General features: G+C 39.2%; 1 protein-coding gene across 2 annotated transcripts in view; it reads left to right on the forward strand.

Moving 5' to 3' along the window:
- Positions 1-13,630, forward strand: part of LAMP3 (lysosomal associated membrane protein 3) — a 34,512-nt gene extending 20,882 nt beyond the window's left edge. The window contains exon 6 of one of the 2 annotated variants that reach the window (XM_029939808.1): positions 1,487-2,355. In XM_029939808.1, coding sequence (XP_029795668.1) covers positions 1,487-1,626 — 140 coding nt within the window. In that variant the 3' untranslated portion in view covers positions 1,627-2,355. Of the gene's footprint in view, positions 1-1,486; positions 2,356-11,975 lie in introns of those variants that run through there. The other variant, XM_029939809.1, reaches the window with a different exon arrangement.
- The last annotated feature ends 4,376 nt before the right edge of the window (positions 13,631-18,006 follow it).

Genomic DNA, 18,006 nt, shown 5'->3' on the forward strand with positions numbered 1-18,006 from the left:
CCCCTTGCAGAGGGAAAAGAGAAAGATGCAATAATTCAAGATAGAAATATACACTGTTGGTCACGCTCTTTTCAATTATGAGCTCAATTCTGACTCAAGCTTCTTGTAGCTGGTCTTAGTTTCCATGCAACTTCTGCTTTGAGTTTTAACCATCACAGAGGGACGCAGGTCCTAGGAGGAAGGCCAGGAACAGACCAGGCTGACTTTCTGAAGTAGCTCTGTTTTCTCCGCTGGGAAAATGGGTTACAGGGATTTCTACATATGTGCAGGAATTGAATTGCAGTTTCCAAAACATTCCTCTCATAATAACTAATGACATTTTGACTACTTCTCAATTTTCATAAATAGATTTAGCTGGAAGATTAGCTGTAACTTAAATTTCTGTAATGTGAATCCAACTTCTCTTTGAGTTCCATTATAAAGTTGAAGATGTGCCTACAATCTTCAACTGATATACTTTCTGGGAAGCACTGAGCTGAGGAAGGAATAAAGTGTGGGTTGCCTTGGATCCCCTGATTTCTGTAGGGTTTATCTGAGTCTTAAAATCTCTGCCTCCATTTTGGACCTTTACCACAGCACCAAGATAAAAAATATTAAAATTTCTTAGTAGGTTGGCTCCACTCTGTCATCTTATCTCAAAACTTCCAATTTGGGGAAACTTAAGAATTCATGATGAAGATTTCAAAACCTCTGTAATTAATTATGTGATCTTAAAAAATGAGGTACCCACTTGCTCTTCCTCCCGCTCAGAACCTCTGTGAAGCAGGCAGTGAGCAAGTGTGTGAAACCTGGTAGTGGCAGAGGTGAGAAATAAAACCTTTCAGCAACGTACACCCGGCCTCCATTGGCAGTGCCCAAAGGGAAACGTAGAAAAACCTCTCTTTTCTTTTTTCCCCCCTCCCTCTGTCACCCTCTCATCCAATTCTCAACCTCCCACATTCTTAACCCATTTTAGGGAGCCAAAATCCCAGAGCCTGAAAATGGTTTCTCCAGCCCCAGACTCTTCAGCAGCCCTTGTAAGAAGCCAGATTTGACTAGAAAATTTTGGCCATGCAATTTGGCACAGGTTCCTGTTTGCAGAGTTGGGAAACATGACCCCAGAACTTACCCTAGCTTACAGTTCTGATCCTTACTCTCTAGACTAAACCAGTGTTTCCCAAAGTTGGATCTGCCCCCCAGCTGCATCAGAATCCCCTGGACCTCACCTCCAACCCATCAAATCATAATTTCCTGGGTGTGAGGACTAGGTTATCTGCAGTTTAATATAGTCCGTTAGTGATCACAAGCACTGCGCATTTCAGATCATTGCAGTGACCCTCTCTCCTCGTTTTCACCTATCTGTGTGTGTGAGGCAGCAGGTGGGAAGCCTACCAGCTCCGTCTCTGCCAGGGTTTCCGTCTCTGCCAGGCTGAGGCGGGCAGGGGCAGTTATTACTTTCCAGCATGTGGCCAGCCTGTAACACCTGTTACTCTGACTTCAATTGCAGCGGATGAATGCTTCAGTGACAGAAACAGGAGAGAAATCCCTGTGGCCGTGGGCCTGAGTATCACAGGACTGCTTGTCATTTTGCTAACAGCATACCTGGTGGCCAGAAAGAGGCCCAGTAGAGGATATGAACGCATGTAAAACCTCACCTTCTTCAAATTGTGCAAGGCTAAGGCCTGGGTTCACATTCATCCTGAAGTGAAGGGATCAGTTCTTCTGGTAGCCTATCCCACCCTCCTAATATGATTAGGAAACCCGGCTTTCCACCAGGGCTCATCTGAAGGCTAATTAAAATGTAGCCACCAATTTTTCCTGTTGGCATAAGGAGGCTGTGCCATATGGGCCTGAATTCCATCTTCCACACCTGGTAACAGAGGGCTGGCTTTGAGAATTAGGGATAAGAAGGAGGGATATGCTTGGGAGAGGGAGAGAGCAAATACCCAAAGGGAGAATTATAGGAAGGACATTTTCAAACTGCACTGATTTTTCTTACACATTTTGAAGTGTCTCAATATAAAGTTAAAATGTATACATTACTTCTTAAAAAAAATAATCCATTTCAAAATAGATTCTAAAGTCATTTTAAACTCCTGGATTTTGCCCAATTCCTGATTTACTTGAATTACAGGATGGTGTTAATAGACTTATTTTTAAAAAGATAGTCTATGCTATTATATTATTAGTAAAAAAAAAACTAGATAACTTCCCAACATTTCAGTTTTTTTTAAATGTGTATTTTTGAGAGAGAGCGTGCAAACAGAGAAGATATGAGGAGGGCGGGTGGTGGCAGAGTATCCAAAGCTGGCTCTGGACCGATAGCACAGAGCCTGAGGCAGGGCTCAAACTCATGAACCTTGAGATCATGACCTGAGCCAAAGCAGATGCTCAACTGATTGAGCCACTGAAATGCCCCCCAACATTTCCTCTTTTAAAAATGTAAAGCACATATCAAAAATCTTGCCAAACAAAAGAGGCTCCAAATTCTTCACCTTCATTTGTTGTCTGCCTTCTTAACACTTTTTTTTTCTCTGCTTTGTCTTTGTTTTCTTTGATTCTAGTCTATACTTGTAAATTTGTTAATTTGGGCCATAGTCTGGAGGGGATACAGGGTAAGCATCAAAAACAATCAGGAATGGCAAGCAGAACAGGTAGATCTACCCCCAGATTATCACCCACATTCCTATAAGCAAACCTTTACCAAAAAAATCATAAACCAAGAGGTTTATGACTGGAAGTGATTGATATGGGGAAGAAAAATTCTACCAAATATGGCTTAGAATGTTATTCGTGGCTTTCTATCACATTGTTTAAATAGGAGAATTGAGGTTTTTATTTCAGAGAAAAGGGGGAGTATTGGGCTTCTGGATGTTTTCAACTGCTTTTACTAACAGTTTTGTTTTTCTGTATTTGCCAGAGGTGTTATTCATTGTTTTGAACAGGAATTATATGAAAGTTGGCAACAGCTGTATAACCCTGCTTACCTAGGGCATGTACTGGCTTTCCCTGGAAGAATTTTAGCTTTCTCCACTTTCTCAGAAGTGAGGGTGGGGAGGGCACACAGAGGTTCAAGAGAGCTTCAAGAGCCCCTGAGGACGTTTTCAGTGTAAGGACATTTCTGTTTCCTTCTTGTAACAATTGATGTTGATGAAAATCTAGGATGCGAGGACCTGGTGTTTCCCAGGGTAACTCTGGTTACCAGCAAGGGCTTGCCTTTGGAGAAATACCATCACCCTCCATCCCCCCGCAGGTCCCTCCAGCAGGCATCAAGTACCCCGCTCCCCTACTCTAAACGTTCCACACCGCAAAGCACAAGCTGCCTATTCACCATGCTCCTCGCCATCCTGTAGAATGACTAAAGGAAGGTTCCTCTTCTCGTGGGTGGACATTTCTCCCACAGCACAGGGAAATAAGTGGAATTAAAATCAAGGAGAGGGGGATAAGACAGTTCACTGAAGTTTAACTTTCCCCTCTACCATCTTCGGTGAGTTCTTTGGAGTGGCTGCTGCTTAGAGTCCTGTTATCTACCCCCTCAGACACACACCCCGCCAATTATCTTTTAAATTACCCTGAATTAACATTTTAGTAAGCAAAAAAAATAAAAATAATAAAAAAAAGAGAGCGCGCGCGCGCGAGAGAGAGAGCGAGAGCGAGAGCGAGAGCGAGAGCGAGAGCGAGAGCGAGAGCGAGACCGAGAACAAAGCTGTTCTTTGAAAGACCGGTAATTGAAGCCCGGATGCGTTCCTGCCGCTCAGTTCTGCACTTTCCGCGGTGACTTCCGGGGAGGGTCTCGCGTTGCGCCTGTCGGGAAGCGGCCCCTCCGCCCCTGGATTCCTCTGGTGCAGCCTCCTAGTCCGCTCTTACCGCGGCAGCTCGAGGGTCACAGGCTTCCTGCAGAGCCGGGCTTGTGGCATTCTGGCGTCCCGGCAGGAGGGCTGCTGTGGCACTCAGGAAAACCCTGCGGGGGTGAGGGTTGTGGAGGGCGGCAGGTGTTTGACCTTTGCCTTTAGTGAGTGCGCCTGTTGCTTGCCTGTCCGGCGAGTTTCAACTCCATTTTCTCTTCTGCTGAGGATACAGCGTCCTGAATTTACCCCTCCCTCTGCAACCCACCTAGAGATAATAGAAACCTTCACTAATGCGGACCTGGTGAGATAACCTATCCATTGTTCATACTGATGTATTTCCCTCTCATGAGTATTGTTTTGCTAACTAGAAGCATACAGAGTAACAATTTGGAATCCTTTGTTACGTATGCATCATAAGTATTTCTCTCTGCTATTAAATTTGCAAAGTATTATTATTATGGCTGCTATCATGAATATGCTATCAACATGATATAATAATTTACTTAATTGTGTTGTTTAGAATTTTTATTGTTTTTAGTTTTTCACAAATATGTGATTAAAGAATTACATAGGAATTTCAAAACAGACAAGACATTGATTAACACATGTGTATAAATGTGTGCCTGAATTTTGGTTTTGTCCCATAGATTACACTGATTAAAATGGTTATGATTTAGTCTGTAGTACTGATTCTTAATTTTTAAGAAAAAATAGAAACAAAAGATATATGTAGATGGTTTAAAACTTGAATACTTAAACAAGATTTAAGTTAAATTCTGTAACACTTAAATTTTAAGTTTTACAAACTATATAAAATGAAAAGGTAGAGTTAACATGGTAACTGGAATTTCCCCCCACAGAATTTTCCTTCCTAATTATCTAGTAGATGGGTGGGAGGGGAAAGGGTGTTTAAAAGTCACCAGCAGAAGTTGAGATATAATCTAATGCAATAAACTTTTAAAACTGGTGAACAAAAAAGAAACAAGACTCAGAGGAAGAGTTGAGAGGACAGCAGAGCTGGGCTTTGGGCATCTACTTCCCCAACACACACACCAAGAAGCCATATATGAAAGGAAAAGACTCCTGTGAGCACTTACTATCATTCCTAAAACTGAAGAGAAAAAGACTGGTCATTTTATCTCTTCTTATCTAGGAGCAGTGAAAATGGCTCCTGGGAAAAGGAGGCAGAGTAAACACAGAGACTGATAGAAGTGAATTGGGGAGCCAACCCCAAATCCCAGGGTACCCCCAGACTGTAGCTAATTTCCAAGGTACAGAAGAGAGAATCCAAATAGGAATTCTCAATGGGAAACATTAACTGATCTCACAATTGGAAGAAGTGTACTTATTTACTCAAATGATATTAAAGGAAAATCAGTGTCATGGATGACATGCCCAAGCATGAAAAAGATAAAACAAGGTACATGACCACTATGCAAAATTATTGCAGCAGAAGAATAATATAATATTACATTAAAATAATGCTCCAGAATTTTAGTTTTGCAAGATGAAAAATGTTCTGGAAATGGATAGTAGTGATGGTTGCACAAATTGTGAATGTACTTAATGTCACTGAAGTGTACACTTGAAAACATTGAAGGGGCACCTGGATGGCTCAGTTGGTTAAGCATCCCACTTCGGTTAAGGTCATGATCTCACAGTTAGTGGGTTCAAGATCTGCTTTGGGCTCTGTGCTGACAGCTCAGAGCCTGGAGCCTGCTTTGGATAATGTGTTTCCCTCTCTCTCTGACCTCCCCGACACATGTGTGCCCTCTCTCTCTCTCTCTCTCTCTCTCTCTCTCAAAAATAAATAAAATATTTTTAAAAGCAGTTAAAATGGTAATTTTATGTTATGTATATTTTACCACAATTAAAGGAAGGAGTGTTAGAAAGGAATATAGTTGATAAAATACAAAGAAAACATAACTCAAGAAACAGAGAAATTCCTGACAATTGGTTTTTGCTGTGAATCACTTAATGAGAGTATGAGAGTATGATAGGGCAGCTGCTGGGTATGGGAGATAATTCAGATCATCTAAAATAAGGATAATTGGTGCCTCTGAAGTAGAGAGTTCAAAAATAGAAAGATGACAAATTTGATGGTTTCAGAGATTTTGCTTAACATGAAAATTATTGAAGTTGCAGATTGAAAGAGCACAGTGTATCCCAGGAAAAAATTGACACAGAAAGCTTAACATTGGGGCACCTGGGTGGCTCAGTCACCTCTTGATTTCTGCTCAGGTCATGGTCTCACAGTTGGGATTGAGACCTGCATTGGGCTCTGTGCTGACGGTGAGGAGCCTGCTTGGGATTTCCTCTTTCCCTGTCTCTGCTCCTTCCCCACTTGTGTGTGCATTCACATAGAGCACGCATGTGCACGCGTGCCCCTGCTCTCTCTCTCTCAAAATAAATGAACATTTTTTTTAAAAAAAGCTTAACATTAAGATACATCCAAACTGAGCTATAGAACTTTAAAGATAAAGAATTCTTTAGACACGCTAATTCTCCCTCCCCCTTAAAATAGCAAATCACCAAAGCCAGCAAGCAATGTCTACAAAATCCTAAGGGAAAGAGTGACCCCAAAATATTATTTACCAAGATAATAGGCAGGTATCCTCAGACGTGAAGTAATTCAAGGGAGATAACACCAAGGAGCTCTTCTTAAAGATAGTGCTTGACAATGAAATTTGGTAAGATCAGAGAGAAGCCATGTTACAAATAAGGAAATGAGCAAATATCTCTCAGGAATAAAGAAACCACAATTAGAGGGAAAAATCATTTTATCTATTTAGTTAAATGGAAAAGGCATTTAACAACTATGGGTCTGAAAATGTATCATACAGATACACTTCTATGTGAAATCGTATATATATGTATATATACATGGTTTTTCATTACAACATTATTTGTAAGAGTAAAAGTTTGAAAATGAGTGAAGTGTCCATCAGTCTACGACAGGTACATCCCACACAGAATATAGTTATAAAAAAGAATAAGAACATACATTTTATGTATGTATAGGAAACTTACCCAAAATATACTATTAAATGAAAAAAGCATAATGCATAATAGTGAGAAATGAAGGAAATAAAAATATTTTCATTTTTGCTTATACCTGAAACATTGGAAATGTATATAGAAAGTCAGTAGTTAAGACAGGGGTATCAAAAAAGATGGGAGAAGGGTGAAAATGGAACTTCTCAACGTATAGCATTTTGTATTATTTTGAGGGAATCAGGAATGTGTTATATATTTGAAATAAATTTTTTTAAACTATAGGAATGATAGTTATCAAATAGAATTGAAGTGGTATAAACCAGAACAATTATTTAAAAAATAATGTATCTATTCAGGAGCACCTCAGTGGCTCAGTCGGTGTTAAGCGTCCGGCTTCAGCTCAGGTCATGATCTCACAGTTTGTGGGTTCGAGCCCCGCGTCGGGCTCTGTGCTGACACCTCAGAGCCTGGAGCCTGCTTCATATTCTGTGTCTCCCACTCTCTTTGCCCCTCCCCCATTTGTGTTCTCTCTCTGTCTCTCTGCCTCTCTCTCTCAAAAATAAATAAACATTTAAAACTTTGTAAAAAGAATAATATATTCAAAATTTGAGTTGGGAATAAGAGAGAGAGAAGGGAATCTGCTAGTGCTAATCTTTCAAAACACTATCGATAATGTCTAGATTGGAAACACACAGTTTAGAAAATGCATAATGTCTCTCATTTGTTTCATAACCTCTTAATGCACTTCATAAGCCTTTAGTGTGGTTTATAGTCTCTTTTTTGAATCTTAAAGAGACCTTTTCTGAAACAATACTTCCTGTGACAAAGATACATTTATTTGAAGTTCGGTAGTTTTCCCAGTTTTGTTTTAGCTTTTCTATGAAATCAAGTTAAATTAAAATAAGCAATTTTGGTAAAATAGCATTTGTATGATTCTAATTTAATAAAAGTATGTGTATATATTTTTCTACCCATATGTCCTTATAGTTGTAAAGAAAGATGCCTGAAATTATATTTGTTTATGTTTTAGCAAGGATAATTTCTGCGTGGGTGATTTTCAGGTGATTGGTTTCATAAGGGGTGCAGGGGAGGCTGGCGGAAAATGTACCACAACATGATATTATGATATTGATTATTTTGAGTCAAAGCTACTTGGGAAACAGCCCAGTGCAAGGATACTCAGACCCTCCTTGGTCACCCTGAAAACAGGAAATTGCATATAAAAGGTATCTCCTGGGACACCTGTGTGGCTCAGGTCATGATCTCGCGGTCTGTGAGTTCAAGCCCCTGTCAGGCTCCGTGCTGACAGCTCAGAGCCTGGAGCCTGCTTCGGATTCTGTGTCTCCCTCTCTGTCTGACCCTCACCCGCTCATGCTCTGTCTCTCTCTGTCTCTCAAAAATGAATAAATGTTAAAAAAAAAAAAAGAGAGAAAAGAAAGAAAACTTAAAAAAAAAAAGGCATTCTCCCTGTACTAAGGAGTAAAAAACACATCCTTATCAGCAGAGAGAGAAATGTTAAAGCCAAGAAAGCTGTAGAAACAAACCTGTAACTTTGCATTAATCTGCTATCTTAGCCCAGACTCTACTTAGAATTCCTTACTAATTAAAGCTCCCAAATATCTGTTCTCCTTATCCTGTCAATTCCTCACAAATGTAATATCTCTTTGTTTAAAACTACCTGCGTTGGTCATTTCTCTGGGTATCAATTTCATTATTGGCCCTCTGTGCACATGTAATAAAACTTAGGTTTTCTATTAATCTGTAATTCTTAAACCAGCTGGAAGAATCTTGGAGGAAAGAAAAAATTTCTTCCTCTAGTACAGTTTCTACTTTTTTATTTGTGCTTTTCTCATTATTTGTAATGAGAAGAATGTCATTTTTTGAAAATTGAATGACGTTTTGTCAGGTGTACACGCAAGCACACACATACTCCTCTGTGTACAGAAGCAACTGCCTTCTAAGGTTTGCAGTGATTCACTGAAATGGAAGAACTGTGGTGATTAGATATTGTTTCCTTTGTGTACTTTTCTGCATATTATTATTATTACTACAATTATTATTGTATTTTACTTTAGAGAGGTACAGCACATGTGTGTGCATGTGAACTGGGAAGGGGCAGAGGGAGAGGGAATCTCAAGCAGCCTCCACAGTCAGCATGGAGTCTGATAGGGGCTCAGTCCCATGACCTTGGGGTCATGATGTAAGCAGAAATCTAGAGTTGGTCACTCACCCGAGTCACCCAGGCGCCCCACTTGTCTGCATTTTAACAACATTTAAGCTATGTGATACTAAGTTGTAAAGTTGTGTGCAAAGTGAAGGTTGCCGTGTACTCCCATCCCAGCCCTACCCCAGCATCTTCTCTATCTTTTCATTTCCGGCACACGTGCAGTTTTGTTTGGGTTCATGCAATGCTCCATGATCTTAGGGAACTTCTCTGTCAGCACACTGAGATCCACCACATTCTTTTCAGTGGTCACACTATCTTCTATTGTAAAGATATACCATTTAAATTTTTTGATGGATATATAGATTGTCCATTTTGCTCTCATAAAATGAAATTATTGTAACATATCTTTGTGTACTTACATGAATAGATCTTTATAATACCCTATGGTAGAATTATTTTAACATATGTGTTTCACATTTTGGTCAATAGGTAGGTGCTTTGCATTTTGTTTTAACATTTTTGTATCTTTTCCCACATCATTTTAATCAAATTAACTTCTTAATTTGGCAACATTCTTGTTTATCTGAGAAATACATATTGATTAATATATCTGTAAATAAAATTGTGTACTCCAAAAGGGCTTATCATGAAAAGCAACATTTCCCTGTCCTTCCTTTAAGAGACAAAGTACTTTTAACTGATTTAAATAATTTCTTATGGTAGCTATCTCAATAATTCCTTTTTAAAATATTTTTAACATTTATTCATTTTTTGAGAGACATAGACAGCATGAGCAGGGGAGGGACAGAGAGATAGGGAGATGCAGAATCTGAAGCAGGCTCCAGGCTCTGAGGTGCCAGCACAGAGCCTGACGCAGGGCTCAAACTCACGAACTATGAGATCATGACCTGAGCCTAAGTTGGATGTTTAACTGACTGAGCCACCCAGGCTCCCCTCTCAATAATTCTTTTAAAAAATGTTAAAAAGCTTTCCTATATCTCGGTTTATTAGCTTTAAACTTCTTGTTATGGCAGATAAGGATTTCATACTCAACATCCCTTTTATGGTTATATCACTGTGTTTTGTTAAATCAATAAAATATATATTATATAATTACGTAAATATTGTCCACTGCCAGATGACATCGTGTAGCACAGTGCCTGCCTGTACAGACTCTAGAGACTCTATCGCTCCCTCTGCCCTGGTCCCTCCTGATCCTTTGTTCTTGCTCTTCTTCCATCCCCTTCTCCCCTTAGCCATCTATAGGCCATTACTTTTATTGGTTTATCATGCATTTACCCCTCCAGGTTTTCTTTAAGTAAATGCAAGCAAATATATCTTCATTTCTTCTTTACCTACACAAAGCATTGTAGTGCTCTATGCATTTTTCCGTGTGTTGCTTTTTTCCCCTTAACATATGCTGGAGCTTTTTCTTCTTCTTTACTTTTTTTTTAAATTTGAGTACAGTTGACACACAGTGTTACATTAGTTTCAGGTGGACAACATAGTGATTCAACTTCTCTGTAGGTTACGTTATGTTCACCACAAGTGTAGCTACACCTGTCACCATGCACCGCTATTATATCATTGACTGCATTCCCTGTGCTGTTCTTTTCATCCCTGTGATTTATTCGTTCCATAACTGGGAGCCTGTGTCTCCTACTCCTCTTCACTCCTTTTACCCAGTCCCCCACTCCCCTTCCCTCTGGCAACCATCAGTTTGTTTTCTGTATGTGTAGGCCTGAATCTGCTTTTTGTTTGTTTATTCATGTGTTTTGGTTTTTTAGATTCCATGTATGAGTTAAAATGATATGGTATTTGTCTTTCTCAATCTGACTTATTTTACTGAGCATAATACTCTCTAGGTCCATCCAGGTTGTTGCAAATAGCAAGATCTCATCCTTTTTATGACTGCATAATATTTCGGTTGTGTGTGTGCATGCATATACATGTACATATACATATGTCACATCTTCTTTATCCATTCATCTATTGCCTCTTCTCTATCCTTGAATAAGATACAGTTCTCTACTTATTTGTATTCAGTCAAATTCCCTTTTATGATCAGGGCTCTCCATCTTTCTATAGTTGAGACTGACTACATTTTAAACAAACTGAATAAATACTCTCTAATGAAATAACAAAAAAAGTTTTTATTTTCAAAGTTTATTCATTTATTTTGAGACAGAGAGAATGTGCGTTTGTGAAAAAGCAGGGGAGGGGCAGAAAGAGAGAGGAAGAGAGAGAAACCTAAGAAGTCTCTGCACTGACAGCTTGAACCCATAGACCATGAGATTATGACCTGAGCCGAAACCAAGAGTCAGACACCTAACTGACTGAACCACCCAGATGCCCCTAAAGAAAAAAGTTTTGACAAATTTGCAAATGTTAATTTTTAAGCTCTCATAAGTAATTAGAACTTTAAGTGTAGCAAAATTTTTTTTACAAAGCAGGTAAACATCACATGTTTTCAAGAGATCATGTATAATCTAAAACTCTCTTTTATGTACACACATTCTACTTTGCAGAGAACACACCTGGAAGAAAACAGGTCTAGTGATTATTAAATATCTATTAATTGCTGGGGGTGCCTGGGTGGCTCAGTCGGTTAGGGTCGTACTCTTGATCCCAACTCAGTTCCTGATCTCGAGATTCTGAGTTCGAGCCCTGCATTAGGCATGGAGCCTTAAAAAGAATTTATTAATTGCTGCGAAGATAAGGTTATCTTGTTTAACCAAGAATCTTTTACATTATTTGCTTCATAAATGAGGAAATTGCAAGTTTCAATAACTCATCCAAGTTTACACAGTTAATGGTGGAATTGAAAGTCAAGCCCGGTTGCATATCAACTATAATATTTAAAAAAAATGCCAAGCTTGGATTTGACTCCAAAGTTCATATCCTTCCCACTATAGTCTGCTTTCTGGTCTGTCCTCACCAAACCTGACCTGCTATATTGTATTTTTTTTCTTTCTCTCTCTTAGTTGACGAGTGTTCATCTGACTACACAGTTGTGCTTCCTGTGATTGGGGCCATTGTGCTTGGTCTCTGCGCTGTGGGTTTGATTGTCTATGGAATCCGCCTAAGACGGGAATCATCTGGATACCAGAGAATCTAATTGGTGCCCAGAGGAAAAGAAAATAATGGAGTTTAGAGAATTCTTTCTTCATTTCCAGGATGTTGGGGGCTTCCCTTAGAGTGAGTCCTTCCAACAATGTAAACCACCATCTTTCACAAAAACCAAGTCGTTTCTGATTTAAATTCAAGCAGCAAATCAATTTCTACATATTTTTTGTTTATTTTATGAAAGTTCTAGTGAGCTGCTTGAGTATTTTCCAATTTCCTTCAAAATATTTTAACCATTCAAATCAACATTTGAGATATGTTAAATTAACATAATGCATATAAAGTGGTATATGCTCCCAAATCATAAACTAAAATGTCAGTTGTAACTAATGCTACCTGTGCACATTGGGATTTTATTTTATCCTTCGTCTTTCCCAATTAAAAAAATGCCTCTGCTTTGTCTATAAAATGGACTTCCAGCACTTTGCCTATTCATGTTTTATATGATATATATGTGTGTGTCTGATGATCTGCTTACCTCCTTTTCCACTTTAATTTTTTTAATCATCTAAAAACCCACTATATCACAGTTTGTCTACATTTGATGTGATGCCAACAAGACAAACAAATCAGCTGATACTTTTCATCTTGCTGACTACTCCTGCAGAATCACTAGGTGGCTACAAACAACAGAATTAAATAATAAGCAAGAAACATTACCCTTAATATTTGAACAAATTTATGCCAGACACTTGGCTAAGTTTAGATACATCCCATTTAATTCCCCCAAGTTATAGATGAGTAAATTCAGAATTAAGGGAATTCATCACCTCAGTGTCACCCAGCTAACAAATGGCAGAGCCAGAATTTGACTGCCGTTTGGTCTAGTGCCAAGGTCTCTGGACTTCGCTACATCAACTTGGCTACAAGAACAGTGACACTGAATGCTGACCGAAGCCTCACACCAGCACATGCTCTTTTTTTCACAGAGAAAAGGAATTTCTCCAGAATCATAAGAGATAAAGGGACACGGAAGGGACTTGATGGATAATGAAATAGCAGATCTTTAATAAAGTAGACTGAGGGGCTCTGTAAAACATCAATTTCTCTTTTTTATGGGGCTGTGCAGCTGTGGATCTAAAGATAAAGGAATGGAGTAAACATCTCAAGTCATTTTTTATTTCTTTGAAAATAGAGAAATCTTCTAACCTCTAACCAACTTTTCTTTCTTGAATGTAGATCTCCCCCTTGTGGTAACTTGCTTCTTCTGCTCTGTTAGAACCACATTTTCTATTCTAGTACCCTTTATTCTGTAGAGCAGCCTGCCAAGAATTGTAATCACTGCTTGTTTTTAAAACTAAAAAAGGGAACTAAGCATACTAAAAAAAATACTACATACCCGTAGGATTCTTTGGAAAAAGAATAATTCAGGTCACCCCAGAGTACCTATTGGCTCTCCTGACTTGTTCCCTTACGAGTCAGTTGGCTTGGCAAGGTCCTCAGTTTAGTCTTAATGGAACATTGAATTGTATTAAAAGGTTTTGTAATAAAAATTGTTTTGGAGGTTAATTTATATCATTCATTTCTGATAATTCAATTTTTATGCTATAAAAACTTTTGTTTACTATCATCTTTCTAAAAGATGTTAAGTCATCTTTCTATAATTCATTTTGTTCTATTCTCTACTACCACTTTATTACTAGGTAGGAAGACCTATTGGAAAGGATATGAATTTTTGAGAAGTGAACCATATTAGGTTATAGGTTAAATCTCTCAACGCTTAGACCAGACTAACAGACCGGATTACCGGTTTACTTAAATGCTGCCACAAATTTATCTATCCATTTATTCACTCATTCAGCCAACACCGATTAAGGACTTACTAAATACTAGATACTCTCGTGGGGATTGAGATAAATAAGTCCTGTATTGGGCGTGTTAGTCCTGTGAATCTATGTAACAAGTTAACCCAAAACTTAGCAGCTTAAAACAACAAACATTTATTATCTCACAGTTTCTGAGGGGCAGAAATCTGAGAGCAGCTTAGCTGGGTGGTTCTGGCTTGGGGTGTCTTACCAGGTGGCATTTAAACTATTGACCAGAGCTTCGTCATCCGAAAGTTCAACTGGGGCTGAAGTATCTGCTTCCAAGTTCACACCAGGTGGCATAGCTATAGGAATGCTCCCATCATGACAGCTGACTTTCCCCAGGGGAGTGATTCAAGAGAGAGACATTGACCACCTGTTTCCAAAAGTTACATACCGTCATCTGTGCTGCATTCTATTGGTCACACCAACCATCCCTGGTACAATGCGGGAGTAAAGATCAGGAGAGGTGGAAATCAATGGGGACCATCTTGGATGCTGGCTACTCCAGGTCCATTTTCAAGGTTCAATTACTGGTTTACTTTTCGGGGGGCGGGGGTTCAGGTAAATAAATTGCAGTATATACACTAATAAAAGTGGCTTAATAGTAAGCTATACAAAGGGTAAGGAGGGCATGGCCTTTTCCAGCCACTACCAGCTCCACCCCACTCTCTTCTTAGGAGAGCAGCCTCTAAGTCTCTGGTACTAATAGTCTACAGACCACCTGCTGCTCAAGCAGATTTGTCTTTTCACAAAGGCTGTTAGTTGGCCCATTGCTCTACAGTATTAACTGATAGCTTTGCCTCAGGGATGTGTTAACGCTCTGTCATAATATAATTCAAAGAGACCTGGACCACACAGCTATCCCACAGGACATCACACTGAACCATTACTTTGAGGACATTATGCTAATTAGACAAGCACAGAGCGATTGTTATGGTGGAAGTCTTGATAAGAAATATGTATTCCAGGAAGCAGGAGACAAACCCTATGAGGACTCAGGGACTGACTAGTTCATTGAAAATTTTAGGGACCCAGGAGGTCAGGGCCATGCCACATATCCCCTTCAAAATAAAATACAGATGTTTTGCATGTTGCATCCTTTATACAGAGGAGAAACCATAGAACCAGGTAGGCCTTTTTAGGTTCTGGAGGCAACATTCCACAGCTTGGAAAAGTTGTCTGCTCATTTACCAGGTGACATAGAAAGCTATCAGTTTTGAGTGGGGCCAGAGCAGGAGAGAGCAGTACAGCAACTCCAGGCTGTAATGCAATCATCTCTACTACTTGAGCTCTACAATTAGGCTGACCTCAGGGTGTTGGAGATACCAGTGGTGAAAAAGGTACAGTATGGAATTTTTGGCAAACTCCAGTGGGAGAATCATAACACAGGCCCTGGATGTTCTGGAGTAAGGCCGAGGCCATGCTATTTACTGCAGAGAAACAGATGCCCTTGAAGAGGCAGCTCTTGGCATGTTACTGGGTCCTGGAACACTTGACTTTGGGACACCAAGTTACTCTATATCCAGAATAACCCATTTTGAGTTGGATTCTGTCATGCCCATTAACCAATAAAGTCAAATGGATCTAGTGGGTCTAGCAGTAGTCAATTATAAAATGGGTAATAGGACAGAGATCAGTAAACTACAGCTCATGGTTTGGCCATCCATTTTTGTAAATAAAGTTTTGTGGAGTATAGCCATCCATGCCCATTTGTTTATGTATTGCCTTTGGCTACTTTACAACAGCAGAGTTGAATAGTTGTAATAGAAACTGGTCCACAAAACCTATGCGGGCCTGGATCTCTCAAACTGGGAGATCATGACCTGAGCTGAAACCAAGAGTGGAGGCTTAACTACTGAACTACCCTGATGCCCCTCATTGTGGCTTTGACTTGCATTTCCCTGGTGATTAGCAGTGTTGAGCACCTTTTCACATAGGTATTGGTTATTTTTGTATGTCTTCTTTGGAAAAGTTTCTATTCCAATCCTTTGATCATTTTTAAGTTAGATTATTTGCTTTTTTGCTATTGAATTGAATGAATTATTTGTATGTTGTAGATACACAATCTATCTATTCTACAAGTAATATATAAATAACTTCCACAAATAAATAAGAAAAGAGAACTATAATGCAATAGAAAGTTGTCAAGGAATATGAGAAGACCAATGAAACAGAATAGGAAGCCCAGAAATAAACCCATGCAGATATATGATCAACTAGTCCTCTACTATTCTACAAGAATCTATCTATTCCTGTCGTAGATACACTATCCTATTAAATTATGACCCTCCTGGGAGCTTCCCAGGTATAATCTAAAATTAGCCCCCATAAAAGGAGGGCAGGAAAAGACCAAAAGAAGGGGCAGGTCACTTTAGGTTGGTAAGGTGGCAGTTTTAATAAGCAAGGAGAACTTACATATGAAGCTTGTCTTGGACAGGAGCAGGACAATTGGATCCCCACACCTGCCTGCTAGATCTTAAAAGTTTATAAAGAGGCCCTAATTGAACTCAGTCACATATACCCTCCAGTCATTTTCAGTACCTCATCCCCATCTCAAGGCTGTGTCCGTAGGCAGCTTCTGCAAGCAGAACCCACATTCTAAGGATAGGGGAGGGAGTGAGGAACCTCTGAGTCCAGCTCAAGGGTTGTCAGTCACATATTTTTTGATGACGTTCCCAACAAAACCTCTTATCAGATACAGGGTTTGCAATTATTGTATCCCATCCATAAGTTGCCTTTTCATTTGTTGACTGGCTGTGCTGAAGCTTTTTAGATTGATGTAGTCCCAACTTGTATACCTTTGCTTTTGTTGCCTTTGCTTTTGGTGTCATATCTAAAAAAATCTTTGCCAAGACCAATGCCAAGGAGCTTTTTCCCTATGTTTTCTTTTAGTGGTATAAGACAGAGGTCCAATTTCATTGTTTTGCATGTGGATATCCCGTTTTCTCAGCACCATTTACTACATAGAAACCATCCTGTCCCCATTATGTGTATCTGGCACTCTTGTCAAAGACTAGTTGATCATATATATGCATGGGTTTATTTCTGGGCTTTCTATTCTGTTTCATTGGTCTTCTCATATTCTTTGATAATTTTCTATCGCATTACAGTTCTCTTTTCTTATTTATTTGTGGGAGTTATTTATATATTGAGAAAAGTAGCCCTTCATCTGTGATAAGAGTTAAAAAATTATTCCCAGTTTACTGTTGGTTTTTTTTCTATGTATGTTTTGCTGTGCATATTTTCAAAAAATTATATAGTTGAATTTATTAATTCTTTTTCTGTTATAGTTTGAGTATTGTGTAATGCTTAGAAAAACCTTCACTCTTTTAAAGTCTCCCATAGTGTCTTCTAGTTCTTTTATGCTTCCATCTTTCACATTTAATGCAAGTGTGCATTTTCCTCCCTTTACTTCGGATTATTTAGCTATGTTATTAATTTCTAACCTCTGGATTTATCTTAGTTCATTAATTTCTTCTTTTATAATTACTAATTTCCTATGTTTATTTTCATATTTTAACCCTTAAATTGGACAGTTAATTTACTTCCACTATGAATTTGCTTATGAGCCAGCTTTAACTATGTCCAAAGAAGCATCTGTATGTAGTGTTTTTAGTGTTTTGATTTTCTAGATATTCTGCAATTTCGGTTTGACTTCTTTTCCCAAGCCAACTAAAGCACTTTTGTGAAAGCTCAAGTAGTTTTAACTTTTTAATTTTAGTTTTATTTTTCCCCCTTTTTTGAGAACACTAGAAAGTTATGTATCTTGCTCCTTACTACATTTGAGTTTTCCCTCAGGCCTCCTCTTTCTCCACTTTCTCGTGCCTTTAATAGTAAAGATCAAGAGGAACGTTCTCCTTAGAGCCTGACGAGAACGAGGGAACCCTGCCGGCCAGTAGTAGAAACAGCAATCCAGGACCCAGGAGTCCTAAAGTGAATGAGAGGCAACCCCTTGTTAAGTAGACGCTGCGCCAAGGGGCGGAAGCAGGGACCACACCTCCGCGGCTTGTGGCCGATTGGCCAATCGTCGCCTCCGAAGTCCTGCTCTGTTCTTTGATTGGTTTTGACGGAGAAGCCCACC

This window comes from Suricata suricatta, chromosome 5, assembly GCF_006229205.1.
Source record: "Suricata suricatta isolate VVHF042 chromosome 5, meerkat_22Aug2017_6uvM2_HiC, whole genome shotgun sequence".
Taxonomy (NCBI): domain Eukaryota; kingdom Metazoa; phylum Chordata; class Mammalia; order Carnivora; family Herpestidae; genus Suricata; species Suricata suricatta.